Consider the following 19,337-nt stretch of genomic DNA (forward strand, 5'->3'; position numbering starts at 1 on the left):
GTCTCTCCGGCAGTTGGTGGGCTGTGTGTATGTGTGTCTGTTATCAGGGGTGCTGCTTGAAACGTGTGTGTGAGTGTCTGCGTGGTCCTGTGTCCTCATTGCTCCTGGCAGGCACACACCGAGGCGTGGGACACCCGACTGTAGGACGATGCATGCGCCTGTTAGCCCGATGCCTGATGCGGCTTGCAACCTAGATTTTCTGATACGATCTGTGTGATGCACGTGCATTCCTGGACTTCAGCGCCCCTCACGCCCTGCTGGCTGGTGTGAGCCCAGGTGTGGGGCACGGTACCGGGTTCTTCCTGGGTGCTGACCTGGTTCTTCCAGGGTAGGTGGACTTGAAGAAACGGAAGCTGCACTCCAGAGTCCTGTGCCACCTCTCGTTGTGCACTGAAGCCGCTGTGACCCAGCGCCTTCTTCCCTCGGGGTGCTGACATTTTCCGTGCCTTCTGCTGAAACGCGCTTGCTCTCCCTCCCCTGGAAGGTGTGCCCCTCCGCCCCCAGGTTGGACCAATTTCCCCATCACTTGTGCGTCTATCGCGTTTTGAATAATTCTGTCCCGACACTCAGCGAACAGAAGCATCGCTGGTCCCTTCGCATTGCCCTCGCACCTCTCGCATGGTATCGGGCTCTTCCAGATTTGTGCCTCCAGGAAGTGACACAGGCCTGGTGCGTAGTAGGTGCTCAACAAACGTGTCTGTGAATGACTGCATCGCTGCTTGCTGGCTGATTTCTCCTGTAGTGCTTCTTTCTATGTTTGAATTTCTAAAGAAAGCCGAACCATGGGCCGGCGCTGTGGCTTAACAGGCTAATCCTCCACCTTGTGGTGCCGGCACACCGGGTTCTAGTCCCGGTTGGGGCGCCGGATTCTATCCCGGTTGCCCCTCTTCCAGGCCAGCTCTCTGCTATGGCCCAGGAAGGCAGTGGGGGATGGCCCAAGTCCTTGGGCCCTGTACCCGCATGGGAGACCAGGAGAAGCACCTGGCTCCTGACTTCGGATCAGCACGATGAGCCGGCTGCAGTAGCCATTGGAGGGTGAACCAATGGAAAAGGAAGACCTTTCTCTCTGTCTCTCTCTCACTGTCCACTCTGCCTGTCAAAAAAAAAAAAAAAAAAAAAAAAAAAAAGAAAGAAAGCCGAACCATGGACCAATGTTTCTTTCATGTTTGTGTAGCCTTCCTCCGTGTCACTGGGGCCTTGGTTCTTCCATCTGTCATCAGGATGTAAATGATCGGGGCTTCTGCACCTGAGGCCATGATCTTGCCAAGCTCCTCCCTATACATCGCTCATGTCTGTACCCCTGGATTTTATGCCCTGAATTGCATAGCGATGTCGTGCCAATGTTTTTCTGCCTTTCTTTTATTAAGTTGTGGCTGTTTTTAAGGTATTCTCACACATGCACACACACGCACACACACGCACACACACATGCACACAGAGATAGATGGACCCTTGGATGAAGAAACCAAAGGTGTTGGAGTGCAGTTTGGGTTCCCTCTTGCGCAATGCCCCCTGACTCATATCTGAGAGACTGGGTTTACCTTTCACGATTAAGCTCAGCGGTGGGAAGGGAAGAGGCTGGTGTGAAAGGGGAGTCCCAGGAATCCTTATCTCTTTAACCACAAGGACTGAAGATTTACTTATGCTTGCTCCTGTTGTCATTTAACTAACTTCCTAAGCTGGCTCTTGGAATTTTTAAAAATTGATTTGTGGTATGTATTTGAAATACAGAGATAACGAGAGGTAACTCCCACCTGCTGATCACTCCCCAAATGCCTGTAGTAGCCAGGGCTGGTCAGGCTGATGGTAGAAGCAAGGAGCTCTGTGTGAGTCTCCCACGCGGGTGGCAGAGACCCACGGACTTGAGCCTCCCAGGGAGCACACAGGGAAGCCAGAATTGGAGCTGAGCCAGGACACAAACACAGCCTCTCTGATTTGAGATGTGGACAGCCCACGACACAGCTAACGTACTAAGCAAGAATCCTGTCCCGTGAATCCCTTGGCTATGGTTTGCAATAGGAAATTACGCATGCAGTGCAGCGATATCTCGTGTAGATGTCTGAGTCAGAAATGGTTCATTTCCCAAAGGTCCATGTGCTTATTCCCAGTGTGGTGATATTGAGGTGGTAGCACCTTTCAGAGGCGGGGCTAGTGTCAGGTGATTAGGTCCCGGGATCCCTCAGGGATGCTTGAGCACCGCCAGACCTCTTGGAACCCAATTAATTCCTTCAAGAATGGGTTAACCATGAGGCTGGCGTTGTGGTAAAGCCTCAGCCAGATGCCAGCATCCCATATAAGCGCTGGTTCAAGTCCTGGCTGTTCCACTTCCTATCCACCAGAAGATGGCCCAAGTGTTTGGGCCTCTGCACCCACGTGGGAGACCTGAATGAAGCTCCTGGATCCTGGCTTCAGCCTGGCCCCGCTCTGGCATTTACAGCCATCGAGGGAGTGAACCAGTGGATGGAAGACCTCCCTCTTTGTCTCTGTCTCAAGTCTGACTTTCAAAGAAATAATATTTTAAAAAACAAAAAAGAATGGGTTAAATACGTGAGCCTGGCACCTGCCCCTGGCACGCCTCCTGCTCGCTGCTGATTCTCCGCTGAGCTTTGTTTTCATGTTTTTCTTGGTGAGGGGACAGAGAAACAGAGAACCCCCTTGGCTGGTTTGTTACCCAAATGCATGTAAGTGGCTGAAACTGAGCTGGAAACTCATCCGGGTCTCCTGTGGGGGTGACAGGGCTCAGTCATTTCAGCCACCACCTTCTGCCTTCAGGGTGTGCCTTCATAGAGAACAGGAAGGAGGAGACTCCACCCCGGGCACTTCGATGTGGGGGTGTGGACATCTTGACTGCTGGGCCAAAGCCTGCTTCGTCTACACTGGGTTTTCACGCAGATGGGAGGGTCCTCACCGGATGTGGGGAGTCCGTGTTCCTTGGACTTCCCAGCAGCCGAAATCAGGGGCCAACCTGATCTGTTCTCCGGCCGTGGTTATCTCATTACAGCAGCTCCAAATGGGCTCAGATGTGTAGATCACATGGTCAGAGACTTGGCTATTCTTAACAAGCGACTCTCAGAGCAGAGGGGCATCTGCCCAAATACGACCGAGTTTTATTTAGTTCGAATTGCTGCCATGGAGTTGACGAAGTGTGACACGCAATTAATTAGCCATGAGGAGTGACAGCTCAGTCCACGGCATGCTAGGGCAATGTCAGCTTCTAGCAAGGCTCAAATGTGAAGTGATGGTGCTTCCACTGCAGAATTACTGAGGGTGAACCTGCGGCATTGAACCGGTACCTGTGCGTCTGAGCAGGACTGGTTTCTTATTTAGCAATCATTTTCTTTTTCAAAATATTTATTTATTATTTATCTATGTGAAAGGCAGAGTTACAGAGAGGCAGAGGGAGAGAGAGAGAGAAAGGTCTTCCTTCCGTTGGTTCACTCCCCAGATGGCCGGAGCTGTGCCAATCTGAACCCAGGAGCCAGGAGCTTCTTCCTGGTCTCCCACGCTGGTGCAGGGGCCCAAGGACTTGGGCCATCTTCTGCTTTCCCAGACCATGGCAGAGAGCTGGATCAGAAGTGGAGCAGTGGGACTAGAACCAGGCGCCCATATGGAATGCTGGCACTGCGGGCGGTGACTTTACCTGCTACACCACAGCGCCGGCCCCTAGCGATTATTTTCATCTTCTGGTTTATGAAGCATTGCTAGCGACTGTAGTTACGGTTGAGAGAGAAAACTACAAAACAGTACTTGTGAGATTTCCTGCTTTTAAGAAATGCACCTTCCCCCACCATTTTGACCAATAGCGTCCACTCCACCGCCCAGCCCACCCTGGGCAGTCTTGAGCCCTGGGTCCTCGCCTTGTTCAGGGCCAGCGTTGCTGCTTGCACTGCTTTTCCCATAGCCATGTTTTCCCAGATTTAATCCTTTTTTTTTCATCTTGGTATCTGTTTTATTTACTGCTCGCAGTCTGTTGGCGAGGGGGCGGGGGCGGCCACAGGATAGTGTTTGGTGCTTCTCAAGGACTCAACTGAAATTTGACAAAAATGAACACATCCGGCGAGCACGTGATCACAGAGGGGACGCCACAGCCTTGGCTGGCGTCCTGCGCTGAGTCCCCTGGATGGAGGTGCTCAGCTGGACAGCTCCCTGCGGGAGGCCTGGAGGTGGGGGCGGTGGGAGTGGTGCTGGTGGGGGGGGTGGGGGTGCTGGTGGGGGTGGTAGGGGTGCTGGTGGGGGTGGGGGTGGTAGGAGTGGTGCTGGTGGGGGTGGTGGGGGTGCTGGTGGGGGTGGTGGGGGTGGGAGTGGGGGTGCTGGTGGGGGGGGTGGGGGTGCTGGTGGGGGTGGGGGTGGTAGGAGTGGTGCTGGTGGGGATGGTGGGGGTGGGAGTGGGGGTGCTGGTGGTGGGGGTGGGGGTGCTGCTGGGGGTGGGGATGGTGGGAGTGGTGCTGGTGGGGGGGTGGGGGTGCTGGTGGGGGTGGTGGGGGTGGGAGTGCTGGTGGGGGTGGTGGGGGTGGGAGTGGTGCTGGTGGGAGTGGTGGGGGTGCTGGTGGGGGTGGTGGGGGTGGGAGTGGGGGTGCTGGTGGTGGGGGTGGGGGTGCTGCTGGGGGTGGGGATGGTGGGAGTGGTGCTGGTGGGGGTGGTGAGGGTGGGGGTGCTGGTGGGGGTGGGGGTAGGTGTGTGTGTGTGGGGTGCTGGTGGGGGTGGGGGCAGTGGGAGTGGTGCTGGTGGGGGTGCTGGTGGGGGTGGGGGTGCTATTGGGGGTGGGGGCAGTGGGAGTGGTGCTGGTGGGGGTGGTGGGGGTGGGGGTGCTGGTGGGGGTGGTGGGGGTGGGAGTGGGGGTGCTGGTGGGGGTGGGAGTGGGGGTGCTGGAGGGGGTGGGGGTGCCGCTGGGGGTGGGTGTGTGTGTGGGGGGTCATTTTCAGGTCAGCAAGGGAGTGAGGAAGGCAGAACAGGCTCAGGGAGGAGCTGATCTTCAATGGGGCGGGAACAGCGGGCTCAGCCCGATGCCCCTTCATGGCCAAGGCCATGGGACCCACCTGGACCATCCAGTGCCCACAGCTGGACTGACTCTTGGTGCAGAGCCCAGCAGAAGCTATTTCCAGGTGCTGGGAGTGGGGGCATTAGCTCTCAAGACGGACTCTGAAGAGAGCCCCCCACCTCCCGCCCCCTGCCCTCTGCAGGTGGCAACGGGGAAGACAGATGTCAGTCAAGCCAGGGCCTCCTGTCTTGGCTCTTTGAGTGGAGCCGCCTACGCCCACCCAGCCTCACCGCAGTGCCCTGAGGCTCTGTGTGGCAGGAAGGGGACCCCCTCCCCCGCCCCACCTCCTGCATCCTTAAGACATCCAATCTTGTTATTGCACAACGCAGCCGATTGGCGTTGTCAGCAGTGGTCTTTTCTCCATCTTTCTTCCCAATCATGCAGACTGGCTTCGTGCAAACAGTGCGCGTGCGTTTTCTCACTCAGACTTCGGAGCTGGCCCATGGTATTCTGGGAGTCTGTAGCTCCTCCACCCCCAGCACCGAGAACAGTAGGTGAGGAGGGCAGGCCACAGACCCAGTCTCTGAGGAGCCGCCCCTGGTCCCTGCCCCATGGGAGAGGCCACATTGCCACATTGGATCCTAAAGGGATAAAATGTGAATCATAAAAACCTCATCAGACGGACCGTGCTGGGGGGCTTGTGTTGTGGTGCAGTGGGTTAAGCTTCCGCCTGTGATGCTGCATCCCACATGAGCATGGGTTCAAGTCCCGGCTGCTCCACTTCCCATCCAGCTGCCGCCTAACACACCTGCGGAAAGCAGCAGAAGGTGACCCAAGTCCTTGCACCCCTGCCACCCACATGGGAGGCCCGGATGGAGTTCTGGGCTCCTGGCTTGGCCTGGCCCAGCCCCAGCCATTCCAGCCAGATGGAAGATTTCTTTCTCCCTTTGTCTTTCTCTCTGTAACTCTACCTTTCAAATAAATAAATCTTTTTCTTTTTTTAAAGAAAGACTGTAACTGGTTTTGCTACCTTCCAGCCCTGTGTACTTGGCTCCCTGGCATTTCCCCTGTGTCTCCATGCCACCTTCTGCGTTGAACCTGTGCGAAGCTGGCAGTGAACTTGCACCTCAGGCCGCGCAGCGTTGCCTGGAACACGCCGGGTGCTCGGGAGGTTTTCCCATCAGCGAAGTTCACTCCCCTGTTAGGGGCTGCTCTCTGTCTTAGGAACACGTGACGGGAACGTATCTGCTTTTACAAACTCGTAGATAAGCACAGATGTCGGATCTTCAGTGTGTTTACTATCTTGTTTAGCTTTTGGGTGCTCAGAGTTCGGTTTCACTTATTCCCGTGAATGGGGCTCCAAAGGATTTGTGACTGAGCAAAACATAAGCACTCAATACATGAATTAAAAGGCAAATGTGTGTGAACAGGTTTGCCGACAGCTTATTTGTAGGAGTTAAAACAGAAAAGGATTATATAAAAAGATCAGGAAAATCGTTTAGAGCATCAGATGATAAAATGTGCATTCACTAATATTTACTTGTAAAACCTGTATAAAAATCTGGAATTGGGTCTAGGTATAATGTTAACAGAATGAGGCAGTCAATTGCGATGGCGTCATTTGTGTGTGTTCAACACAGTGGTGAGGCGGGTAGACCAGAAGGAAAACTGTGGATGTCCACACAGGGGTTGTAGGCAGGTGCACCTGGGGATGCTTTTGTCAAAGTTGTCTTTCGTGGCCAGCAGTGGTCAGGAAGGCTGCATTATTGCTTTGGCACTCTGTTTTCTGACAATTGTGCTTTCTAAGGTAGACATACTTTTTAATCATTTTTAAAAATCTGTCTGAGATGCTAAGAGAGAAGAGAGAGAGAGAGAGAGAGAGAGAGGTGCAGTCTGAGAGCTCCTTTCGCCTGGTCTCCTCTCCAAGTGCCTGATAACCGGGGCTGAGCTGGGAGCCAAGAACTCAGGCCAGGTCTCCCACGGGAGTGACAGTGACTTGAGCACTTGAGCCATCCCCTGTGGCCTGCATTGGTAGGAAGCTGGAGGTGGAGGTGGAACCTGGGCATTCTAATGTGGGCTGCAAATATCTTCAATGGTATCCTAGTTGCTAGGCCAAACTCTTGCCCTCCAATGTAAGATTTTTTTGTTTTTTTAATATTGCAACAACTTTCATTGGAGAAGAGTTTTCCATTTACCTGGTAACCAGAGCACTTGGATCCTAGCAAGTGGATCTGGTACCTGCTTGAATTCTTTCTACCAGGGCCCACTGGAAGTCAGGCCCTGTGTCCCAGGGAACAGGTGAGTGGGAGGGTCGGGCCCGGATGGGGCCGGTGCTCTATCGGGGTGATGGACAGCCCATGAATACAGAATGCTCAGTAGAAAGTCTAGTCGTGGTCAGTGCCGTGGGAACAGACAGGCCACAGTGGACTCTGTGCAAGGTGAGGATCCGGGAGAAGTCGTCAGTGGGTGTGGAGCAACAGGAAGTCAGAATGGTGCCTTCCCTCCCAGAACCAGCCTCTCGGCCTGTGTTCTTTTGAGCTGTTTGGAGCTCTAGGTTGGGTATCCCTCATCCAAACTGCTAGCGACCAGAAGTGCTGTGGATTTCAGACTTGTCAGCTTTCCAAGTATCTGCTTGTACGTAATGGGTTGTCTGTAGCTGGGATCCAGTCTCACCACAACGTTTCTTAGGCACATTATACCCATAGCTTGCAGGACCTTTAGGCAATATTTTAAGTATTTTTGTTCATGTTTTATGGTGTGGATCTGTTCATGGTGTCATGTCAGTGCTCAGAAAGTTTAACTTTGTATTAAATCTCTGTTAAACAAATTGATAGGAATTATATACTACTATGGTTTTGATAATTTTGTGACTATTTTAACACGCACTTTATATGAGTGAGGTTGAACATATTTCCTCTGATTGTGTATAGCCCTTGCCATTTTCCACCAGCCTATGGTCTTTTTGCTTCTTCTTCGGTGAACTCTTTATTTAGCTTTGAATAGAAAGTAAATTAAAAATATTATCTCAAAAAATAAACTATTTAAGGAAAGAATTCCAACATCAAAGCATGAAAGCGTTTAGGATCTACTTTTTAAAAATCGCAACATAAAGTTAGATTTTGGTTAATATTTTAAGCCTAGCACAGCACACTATGATGTTGTCAAATCCATTCCAACAACGATACAATTTTCTTAGGTTAAAAACATCTGGGGTCTGGGACTGGTTCCGAGCCTGGTGTTTGCACTGGGGATGCTCGGGCTGTGCTGGGCTGTGACTGGACTCGGGGGTTGTGTGGCCGTGCTGGGCTGTGACTTGACTCGGGGGCTGTGTGGCCGCGCTGGGCTGTGACTGGACTCGGGGGTTGTGTGGCCATGCTGGGCTGTGACTGGACTCGGGGGTTGTGTGGCCGTGCTGGGCTGTGACTTGACTCGGGGGCTGTGTGGCCGTGCTGGGCTGTGACTGGACTCGGGGGTTGTGTGGCCGTGCTGGGCTGTGACTGGACTCGGGGGTTGTGTGGCCGCGCTGGGCTGTGACTGGACTCGGGGGCTGTGTGGCCACGCTGGGCTGTGACTGGACTCGGGGGCTGTGTGGCCGCGCTGGGCTGTGACCGGACTCGGGGGTTGTGTGGCCGTGCTGGGCTGTGACCGGACTCGGGGGTTGTGTGGCCGTGCTGGGCTGTGACCGGACTCGGGGGTTGTGTGGCCGTGCTGGGCTGTGACCGGACTCGGGGGTTGTGTGGCCGTGCTGGGCTGTGACCGGACTCGGGGGTTGTGTGGCCGTGCTGGGCTGTGACTGGACTCGGGGGTTGTGTGGCCGTGCTGGGCTGTGACTGGACTCGGGGGTTGTGTGGCTGTGCTGGGCTGTGACTGGACTCGGGGGTTGTGTGGCTGTGCTGGGCTGTGACCGGACTCGGGGGCTGTGTGGCCGTGCTGGGCTGTGACTCGGGGGTTGTGTGGCCGTGCTGGGCTGTGACTGGACTCGGGGGTTGTGTGGCCGTGCTGGGCTGTGACTGGACTCGGGGGCTGTGTGGCTGTGCTGGGCTGTGACTGGACTCGGGGGCTGTGTGGCCGTGCTGGGCTGTGACTCGGGGGTTGTGTGGCCGTGCTGGGCTGTGACTGGACTCGGGGGTTGTGTGGCCGTGCTGGGCTGTGACTGGACTCGGGGGCTGTGTGGCTGTGCTGGGCTGTGACTGGACTCGGGGGCTGTGTGGCCGCGCTGGGCTGTGACTGGACTCGGGGGCTGTGTGGCCGCGCTGGGCTGTGACTGGACCCGGGGGTTGTGTGGTTGTGCTGGGCTGTGACTGGACTCGGGGGCTGTGTGGCTGTGCTGGGCTGTGACTCGGGGGTTGTGTGGCCGTGCTGGGCTGTGACCGGACTCGGGGGTTGTGTGGCCACGCTGGGCTGTGACTGGACCCGGGGGCTGTGTGGCCACGCTGGGCTGTGACTGGACCCGGGGGCTGTGTGGCCACGCTGGGCTGTGACTGGACCCGGGGGTTGTGTGGCCGTGCTGGGCTGTGACTGGACTCGGGGGCTGTGTGGCCGTGCTGGGCTGTGACTGGACTCGGGGGTTGTGTGGCCGTGCTGGGCTGTGACTGGACTCGGGGGCTGTGTGGCCGCGCTGGGCTGTGACTGGACTCGGGGGTTGTGTGGCCGTGCTGGGCTGTGACTGGACTCGGGGGCTGTGTGGCCGCGCTGGGCTGTGACCGGACTCGGGGGCTGTGTGGCCGTGCTGGGCTGTGACTGGACACGGGGGTTGTGTGGCCGTGCTGGGCTGTGACTGGACTCGGGGGTTGTGTGGCCGTGCTGGGCTGTGACTGGACCCGGGGGCTGTGTGGCCACGCTGGGCTGTGACTGGACCCGGGGGCTGTGTGGCCGTGCTGGGCTGTGACTGGACCCGGGGGCTGTGTGGCCGCGCTGGGCTGTGACTGGACCCGGGGGCTGTGTGGCCACGTTGGGCTGTGACTGGACTCGGGGGTTGTGTGGCCGCGCTGGGCTGTGACTGGACCCGGGGGCTGTGTGGCCACGCTGGGCTGTGACTGGACCCGGGGGCTGTGTGGCCGTGCTGGGCTGTGACTGGACTCGGGGGTTGTGTGGCCGTGCTGGGCTGTGACTTGACTCGGGGGCTGTGTGGCCGCGCTGGGCTGTGACTGGACTCGGGGGTTGTGTGGCCGCGCTGGGCTGTGACTGGACTCGGGGGCTGTGTGGCCACGCTGGGCTGTGACTGGACTCGGGGGCTGTGTGGCCGCGCTGGGCTGTGACCGGACTCGGGGGTTGTGTGGCCGTGCTGGGCTGTGACCGGACTCGGGGGTTGTGTGGCCGTGCTGGGCTGTGACCGGACTCGGGGGTTGTGTGGCCGTGCTGGCCTGTGACCGGACTCGGGGGCTGTGTGGCCACGCTGGGCTGTGACCGGACTCGGGGGTTGTGTGGCCGTGCTGGGCTGTGACCGGACTCGGGGGTTGTGTGGCCGTGCTGGGCTGTGACCGGACTCGGGGGTTGTGTGGCCGTGCTGGCCTGTGACCGGACTCGGGGGTTGTGTGGCCGTGCTGGCCTGTGACCGGACTCGGGGGTTGTGTGGCCGTGCTGGGCTGTGACCGGACTCGGGGGTTGTGTGGCCGTGCTGGGCTGTGACTCGGGGGTTGTGTGGCCGTGCTGGGCTGTGACTGGACTCGGGGGTTGTGTGGCCGTGCTGGGCTGTGACTGGACTCGGGGGTTGTGTGGCCGTGCTGGGCTGTGACTGGACTCGGGGGCTGTGTGGCTGTGCTGGGCTGTGACTGGACTCGGGGGTTGTGTGGCCGCGCTGGGCTGTGACCGGACCCGGGGGCTGTGTGGCCGCGCTGGGCTGTGACCGGACCCGGGGGCTGTGTGGCTGTGCTGGGCTGTGACCGGACTCGGGGGCTGTGTGGCCGTGCTGGGCTGTGACTCGGGGGTTGTGTGGCCGTGCTGGGCTGTGACTGGACTCGGGGGTTGTGTGGCCGTGCTGGGCTGTGACTGGACCCGGGGGCTGTGTGGCTGTGCTGGGCTGTGACTGGACTCGGGGGCTGTGTGGCCGCGCTGGGCTGTGACTGGACTCGGGGGCTGTGTGGCCGCGCTGGGCTGTGACTGGACCCGGGGATTGTGTGGCTGTGCTGGGCTGTGACTGGACTCGGGGGCTGTGTGGCTGTGCTGGGCTGTGACTCGGGGGTTGTGTGGCCGTGCTGGGCTGTGACTGGACTCGGGGGCTGTGTGGCCGTGCTGGGCTGTGACTGGACTCGGGGGTTGTGTGGCCGTGCTGGGCTGTGACCGGACTCGGGGGCTGTGTGGCCGTGCTGGGCTGTGACCGGACTCGGGGGTTGTGTGGCCGTGCTGGGCTGTGACTGGACTCGGGGGCTGTGTGGCCGCGCTGGGCTGTGACTGGACTCGGGGGCTGTGTGGCCGTGCTGGGCTGTGACTGGACCCGGGGGCTGTGTGGCCGTGCTGGGCTGTGACTCGGGGGTTGTGTGGCCGTGCTGGGCTGTGACTGGACCCGGGGGCTGTGTGGCCGTGCTGGGCTGTGACTCGGGGGTTGTGTGGCCGTGCTGGGCTGTGACTCGGGGGTTGTGTGGCCGTGCTGGGCTGTGACCGGACCCGGGGGCTGTGTGGCCGTGCTGGGCTGTGACTCGGGGGTTGTGTGGCCGTGCTGGGCTGTGACCGGACCCGGGGGCTGTGTGGCCGCGCTGGGCTGTGACCGGACCCGGGGGCTGTGTGGCCGCGCTGGGCTGTGACCGGACCCGGGGGCTGTGTGGCCGCGCTGGGCTGTGACCGGACCCGGGGGCTGTGTGGCCGTGCTGGGCTGTGACTCGGGGGTTGTGTGGCCGTGCTGGGCTGTGACCGGACCCGGGGGCTGTGTGGCCGCGCTGGGCTGTGACCGGACCCGGGGGCTGTGTGGCCGCGCTGGGCTGTGACCGGACCCGGGGGCTGTGTGGCCGCGCTGGGCTGTGACCGGACCCGGGGGCTGTGTGGCCGCGCTGGGCTGTGACCGGACCCGGGGGCTGTGTGGCCGCGCTGGGCTGTGACCGGACCCGGGGGCTGTGTGGCCGCGCTGGGCTGTGACCGGACCCGGGGGCTGTGTGGCCGCGCTGGGCTGTGACCGGACCCGGGGGCTGTGTGGCTGTGCTGGGCTGTGACTGGACTCGGGGTGTGTCTCTGATGCTGTGCAGGGCGGAGGGCGCTGTGCTGACCACTGCTCGTGCTGTCTTCCAGTTTTCACTGAAGACCTACACTCCAGCCTCTACTTCGTCAATGCATCTCTGCAAGAGGTAGTGTTTGCGAGCACCTCGGGGACCCTGGTGCCCTGCCCGGCTGCAGGCATCCCTCCCGTGACCCTCAGATGGTACCTAGCGACGGGCGAGGAGATCTACGATGTCCCCGGGATTCGCCACGTCCACCCCAACGGCACTCTCCAGATCTTCCCCTTCCCTCCTTCAAGCTTCAGTACCTTAATCCACGATAATACTTACTATTGCACAGCTGACAATCCTTCAGGGAAAATTAGAAGTCAGGATGTCCACATCAAGGCTGGTGAGTACTGGCGCTTGCACTTCGTCACCTGGTGGGGTGGGGGTGGGGCCATTTCAGTACATGCCGGGGCAGGGGAGGACCAAAGAAAGCCCTGTCACCGGTCCATGCGCTCCCTGCTCACGACTTCTGAGAGTGTTGTGTTTTTTTTATGATTTTATTTGTTTATTTGAGAGGTGGAGTTGCAGACAGTGAGAGGGAGAAGCAGAGAGAGAGAGGTCTTTCTTCCGTTGGTTCAATTCCCAGATGGCTGCAACAGCTGGAGCTGAGCCGATCCAAAGCCAGGAGCCAGGAGCTTCTTCCTGGTCTCCCATGTGGGTGCAGGGGCCCAAGCACTTGGGCCATCTTCTATTGCTTTCCCAGGCCACAGCAGAGAGCTGGATGGAAGTAGAGCAGCTGGGACTCGAACTGGCGCCCATGTGGGATGCTGGCCTGGGGCTTTAACCTGCTGTGCCACAGCGCCAGCCCTGTTGCTGCATTATGACTGACAGATCCTTGACTCAAACTCACAGTAGCTCAAACTCGCCATGTTTGCTTCCGCCCCTCCAACCCCCACCTCCTCATCCTGCCCTACCCCATCCCAGGGGAGCAGAAGAAGAGACAAGAGACAAATGTTTGATCCAGAATACCTGTGTCCTGTTACAGAAAACAGAGGAAGTCCAATAGCTTTGCTTTCTCGGCTCCCCCCTCCCCCACCAAAAAAGAGATTATTTTCACTCTGTCATTCATTACTCAAATGTCGTCTATTAATAAATCCTGAATTGGCTATGGTCTTTTTAATAACGTATTATGGCTTTTAAAAAAGTCATCATTGCTACGAATCAACCCAAGGAAACAGCCTGAGACACACAGGTGTCCAAGGCCTTACACACAGGACACGGTCTGCAGCCCTGTCCTAGTCACAAGGCCCTGACAATAGGTACATTTCTGTTAGCAAGCAGGGTTTTAGATTTTTAAAAAGATTTGTTTATTTGAAAGGCAAAGTTACAGAAAGACAGAGAGGAAGAGAGGGAGAGGTCTTCCATCCGTTGGTTCACTCCCCAAATGGCTGCAATGGCAGGAACCAGGCACTCTGTTTGGGTCTCCCCCATGGGCGTCAGGGGCCCAGGCACTCGGGCATCGGCAGGGAGCTGGACAGGAAGCAGAGCAGCTGGAACTCCATCCGGTGCTCCTACGGGATGGTGGCAGTGCAAGCTGAGGCTTAACCCACTGTGCCACAATGCTGGCCCCAAGGCTTTTACAGTTTTAGGTCTAAAAATACTTGAGTAGACCGGAATCCTTGGATAGAGTGACATGGTATGGTGACAGAGCAAAGAGAATGTCACTTTGACTGTTGTGTTATACACCAGTCGCTGGAGGAGCTTTGTAAGAATTTCCACGGCAAGTGAGAGGGTGCTGGCGGGAGACATCACAACAGGAGCGAGATAGGAGCTGTTCTGAATTCCCGAAGATGAGCTCTTTGATAGAAGCCGTCAACCACTCGACGGTGACTCATGCTGCCAGCTAGTCACTTCCCCAAGTGTAGTTTGATCTCCATGACACGTTCATGAATTCCAAGACCTGCACAGGAATTGCACTTGAGCATGGGAGACAAAGATTGACTTTAATCAAGAGATACGGAAATTTGATAAGTCAACTCATCAAAGCAAATGAAACTTACATGGGGATCTCTAAGCCGGACAGAGATACAGTGACTGCTTTATACGTGGCAGGCTGACCGTTTTAATGATGTGTTATAAAACATATTTACGCGGCGCCGGCACACCGGGTTCTAGTCCCGGTCGGGGCACCGATCCTGTCCCGGTTGCCCCTCTTCCAGGCCAGCTCTCTGCTGTGGCCAGGGAGTGCAGTGGAGGATGGCCCAAGTTCTTGGGCCCTGCACCCCATGGGAGACCAGGAGAAGCACCTGGCTCCTGCCATCGGATCAGCGCGGTGCGCCGGCCGCAGCGCGCTACCGCAGCGGCCATTGGAGGGTGAACCAACGGCAAAAGGAAGACCTTTCTCTCTGTCTCTCTCTCACTGTCCACTCTGCCTGTCCAAAAAAAAAAAAAAAAAAAAAAAAAAAAAAAACATATTTACAATCTACAAAGCACCACTTGTAGAGAAACTTAGATCTGTGTCTATTCATCTATTTCCTTCTGTTTTGGGCTTCCTGTCAGATTAAGAATTAAATACTTCTTCCAGTTGTCAGAGAACGGGTATAATGACACCGGAGGGGCGAACGTTGCGTCACATCATCTTGCATTTGGGTCCACGGCCCCCGTCTTCACACAGCTGTGCTTTGTGTGCCGGCGTCGTTGGCATGGGGAAGCCGGTGGGATAGGACTCAGCACACGCACCCCCGTGATGTCAGTTTGCACTTAAGGAATACTTCAAAAAGGTCACAGAAAATGGAATTGAAAGATAGGTTTATCTTAGTGCAAAGGAATGCGCAATCTGTGCATAACCATGCGCATTTCCCATCTGAAGATCCCTTCTGTGAGATGGGCAGTCGAAATGCCCAGATGAACGTTTTGTCATTTAATTTGACTTCTTATAAGGCACACATCATGGTTGTAATAGTCTTTCAGACCATTTGTTCGATACTTGAAAACTCAATTTCTCCGTGGCTACACAGCTAACCAGTGCAGAGCTGGGTGGTTATTCACTAGGGCATGTGAAAGACACTTGAACGTACCTCCAAAATTTTGTGGAAAAATGAGACAGGCTACTGGGATAGTGGTTAAGACACGGGCTAAGATGCCTGCGTCCTGTATCAGAGTTCGTGGCTCAATTCCCAGCTCTGTTCCTGCCTCCACCTTCCAGCTAACATGGCCCCCAGGAAGTTGACGAGGGCCCACGTGATTAAGTTCCTGCCACCCACAGGGGAGACCTGAATTGGGTTCCCAGCTCTTGGAGGCCAGAGCCATTGTGAGCATTTGGACAAGGGAACCGGAAGGTGGACTCTCTCTCTCTCTCTCTCTCCATCCCCCTTCTTCCCCTCTTTGGGTGTACATCTGGTTCTCAAATAAAAACATTGAAAGGAAAAGTTTAACCTTTATTAAAAAAAAAAGCAGAACTAGGAGTTATTTTTCCATTATTTTGCATTAAAGATTTGAGGTACCCACATTTGTGTTACCCATGGACAGCTCAGTTCAAATATTCCCTCTTGGGGTATCCTCCATCCGTTGGGTCATCCTCAATGTCTAAATGTCCTCTAGGTTGCTATTGGGATTTTCCTGGAATGATCCATTGAGCATGATGGCTTTGCAGTGTTTTCCTTCAGCAGCACCAGGTCTTGCTCTTAGCAAGGTCCCTCTGTGTCCACGTAGGTCTGGGTGGGTGCCAGCCCTCAGGTGAAGAAGATGCTCCCGTAGCAACAATCTGAGTTCTGATATAAAATAGAACCGGGCTGCAGATGGGAGCAGCCTTGCCCGTTACCCGTGCTGTTCTGTTCTCAGCAAAGGCAGCAGCTGTAGGACTTGGGGTCACCTCAGTCCCCCAAGTGATTGCTTCCCCCTCAGTAAACTGCTCAGTAACGTTTGGCTGGGACTGCTGATCACGGCTAGGGTGGAGGGGCAGCTTCCTTTTCTCTTGAACGAGCACTGAACAAAACCAGAAAGACAAAGGCTATGAATGCAGTATTCAAGCTTGGACTTCGGGCCGGGAAGGAAGATGGCCCTGGAGAAACTGGAAGTAACAGGGGAGCCTGGGACCGCCGCCATCTGTCGGTCACGTTTCTCAGTGGAGGACGCCAGAATCTGCTCACAGATTTGTCCAGAAGCTTCCTGTGCGGTTGCCCAAACGGGAAAGGAGCAAAGATGGATGGACCAGGACAAAGCCCTCTCCTGACATCCGTCAGGCTCCTCTGAGCGCCTTCCCGACGGGGCCTCCACCAGGGATGGCCAGAATCCCACCAAGTTGACCACCTTGCTCTCTGACCAAGTTCCTCCGTCTGTGATGTGGAAATGTTTGGCCACCTTTAGCCAGAATCCGACTGGACCCGTTTGGCAAGGGATCCCCTAACCTTGATGTCCCCTCTCAGCCATTCCCCATGCACAGACCCCTCTCCCTGCTCACTGCCCCAAATCCCCACTTGTCCGTGTTGTGTTAGGAGTTAGATTGCTCTCCCCTAAAACCGTCCTGACCCTCATTGTAGTAGACCTGCATGAGGTCCCCCTTACCTTGTTAACAGGGTTAGAGGAATTTCGCTTTCACACTAAGCCTGTAGAGTGACTGAATGGTGCGGTATTCACAGTAGAAAGAATTGAGCTGTGCAACTGTGCAGACACGGAACAGCCATCAGTGCTGATTCCTAAGTGAAAGAGGCCCATCTGGAAAGGGAGATGGAGTAGGAGTCCTGGCTGGCTTCTGGAATTGGCATGCCGTGGAGACAGTGGAAGGATCAGCAGCTTCCAGGAGCTGGCAGTTAGGGAGGGAGGACCACACAAGTGAGCAGAGGGGATTGTTAGGGCAGGGCGACTCGACACAATGCAGTGAGCAGCTGTGTGGCATCATGCCTAGGCTGAGAGTCCATCTGAACTGTGGACTTCCGCTAATAAAGTCTACTCATCCAGGAATTGTAACAAATGTGTCATACAAACGCAAAATGCTAGTGAAGAGAAAATGCAGATGAGGTAGAGAGAAACATATGGAAACTCTGTGAAGTTTCTCTATAACCTGAAAAATGTTCTAAAAAAACCAAAATCTATTCAAAAATACCTAAAGATACTGCAGGTAGATTAATGTCTAAACTGAGCCTCCAAGGAAAGGGATTGAGAGCTGAAAAGAAAAAACTAAAGAGGAGTATAGAAATGCATGCCAAAGTTTCCAGAACCATGAAAACCCACAGATCCACAGGCTCAAAGAATTCCAACCGCAAAATATGTGAGAGAAATATACAAAATCACATTGCCGTAAAACTCCTCAGAGCCCGTGGTAAAGAGAAAATGTGAAAAACAGCCTCAAAAGAGAAGCGCATTACACACAGAGGAAACAGATAAGGGTGACAGCGGATTTCTCGTCCAAATCAATGTGGGAAGACAGCAAACGGACTCCCGTAGTCTGAAAAGCTGGGATTCCATACCCAGTGGGAACAGATTTCGAAACTAAAGATGAAATAAAGGCTTCCTCAGACATGCAAAAGTGGACAGAATTCATTAGCTGCTGACACCCACTTCTAGAAACGTCCTACAAGCAGAAGAAAATTGACACCTGATCGCGTCCTGGATGAGCTCAAAGAGAAGACGAGAATGGAGATGGAAGCCACGTGGCCAAATAATCAAACTTTCGAAGGTGGCTGGCTGCTTCCATAAAAACATTAATGCACGGTTTGTGGCATACGAGGAGTTAAAATGTATGACAGGAATAGCATGAAGCCCTCACGACGTGGAGCGTAAGATTGTCAGGTTGTTGGGCTGTGTGGGAATATGTGTAATGTTATCTCCTTGTGCACGATGATAAATGACAGAAGTATACTTTAAAACCCAAAGGAAGGCTAAAGTCACAAAACAGAGTTATAGCTAATAAACCAAGAAGGGGGAAAAATAGAATTGTTAAACGATACTCAACCCAGAACAAGTAAGAAAAAGGAAACTAAGACTGGATGGTGAAAATAGAAACCAAACAGCAAGCTGACAGGCTTAAGTCTGACCCCATCACTGTTGCTATTAAATGCTTATGCTCCTCTCATCTGAATTACAACACAGAGATTGCCAGACTGGACTGAGCATTACCTAAAAGAAATACCATTTAAATACAAAGACACAGCTAGAGTAAAAGAATGGGAAAAAATACAGCATGTGCACCAGAGCCAATCAGGCTACTCCAAAGGAAATGCTGGAGGCTGAAGTAGGTGCCCTACTATCAAACACAGTATATTTCAGCTCCAGGAAGGTTAAGAACTAAAGAAAGTCATTTCATGGTGGGAGAGGGACTCATTAAATAAAAGGACATGACTGTTCTGAATGTTTATGCCTCTAACAAGAGAACTTCAAAATATATGAAATAAAAACTGGTGGGCCACAGAAGAAACAGACCAACCTACGGCTGAAGACTTCAATACCATTGATACTTCTGCCCATTGGTAGAAGGAGACAGAAAAGCAGTAAGGATGAAGAGTGACACCTGCCAATCAACTTGACACAAGTGAACAGAGCCTGATCCAACAGTCACACAATACTCATGTTCTTCTGGGACACACAGATGTTTGTTAACATGGACCATATTCTGGCAATAAAATATCCTCAGTACATGTTTTAAAAGTTTAAGTGTGTTCTTTGATGCCCATGGAAATGGCGTTCAAGTAGAAATCCCTAACTATGACATTTCTGGGAATTCCTCCTGTCTCCATGGTAAACGTACTTCTAAATCCTTTGTATACCAGAAATAAAGAGGATGTGGAAAAGGAGATGGAGCAAGGAAGAAATTAGAAAGATTTTGAAACTGAATTAAATTGAACTCAAAATAACCTAAGAATTGCAGGTTCCCCACTAAAGCCACATTGAGGAGACTACAGCTCTCAAGTCCATACGAGAAAAGAAAAGCAAATGCCTCAAATAGTTACCAAGCCTCTATCTCAACACTAGAAAAGAGGATGAAATTAAAAGAATAAGAACAAAGAAATAATAAAGATCAATGTGGAAATCAATAAGTCATAAAAGAGAGAAACATTAGAGGAAATCCGTGGAACCAAAAGTCGGATCTCTGAAAAAAGTTGATAACATCGATGTACGGATGGCCAGAGTGAAGAGGAAGTGAGGGGAGGCAAATGGGTCACATCGGAAGGAGGGGCGGCATCACTGTGTTTTCCAGACACTGAAATAGTAACAAAGGGATATTCAGAACA

At 54.5% G+C, this 19,337-nt stretch overlaps 1 protein-coding gene across 1 annotated transcript in view; it reads left to right on the plus strand.

Annotated features, from left to right (window-relative positions):
* DSCAM (DS cell adhesion molecule) overlaps positions 1 to 19,337 on the plus strand; it is a 707,908-nt gene that overhangs the window by 108,526 nt on the left and 580,045 nt on the right. Inside the window, exon 3 of the mRNA XM_062174789.1 lies at positions 12,197 to 12,514. Coding sequence (XP_062030773.1) covers positions 12,197 to 12,514 — 318 coding nt within the window. The remainder of the gene's footprint in view (positions 1 to 12,196; positions 12,515 to 19,337) is intronic.

This window comes from Lepus europaeus, chromosome 2 (genome assembly GCF_033115175.1).
Source record: "Lepus europaeus isolate LE1 chromosome 2, mLepTim1.pri, whole genome shotgun sequence".
Taxonomy (NCBI): domain Eukaryota; kingdom Metazoa; phylum Chordata; class Mammalia; order Lagomorpha; family Leporidae; genus Lepus; species Lepus europaeus.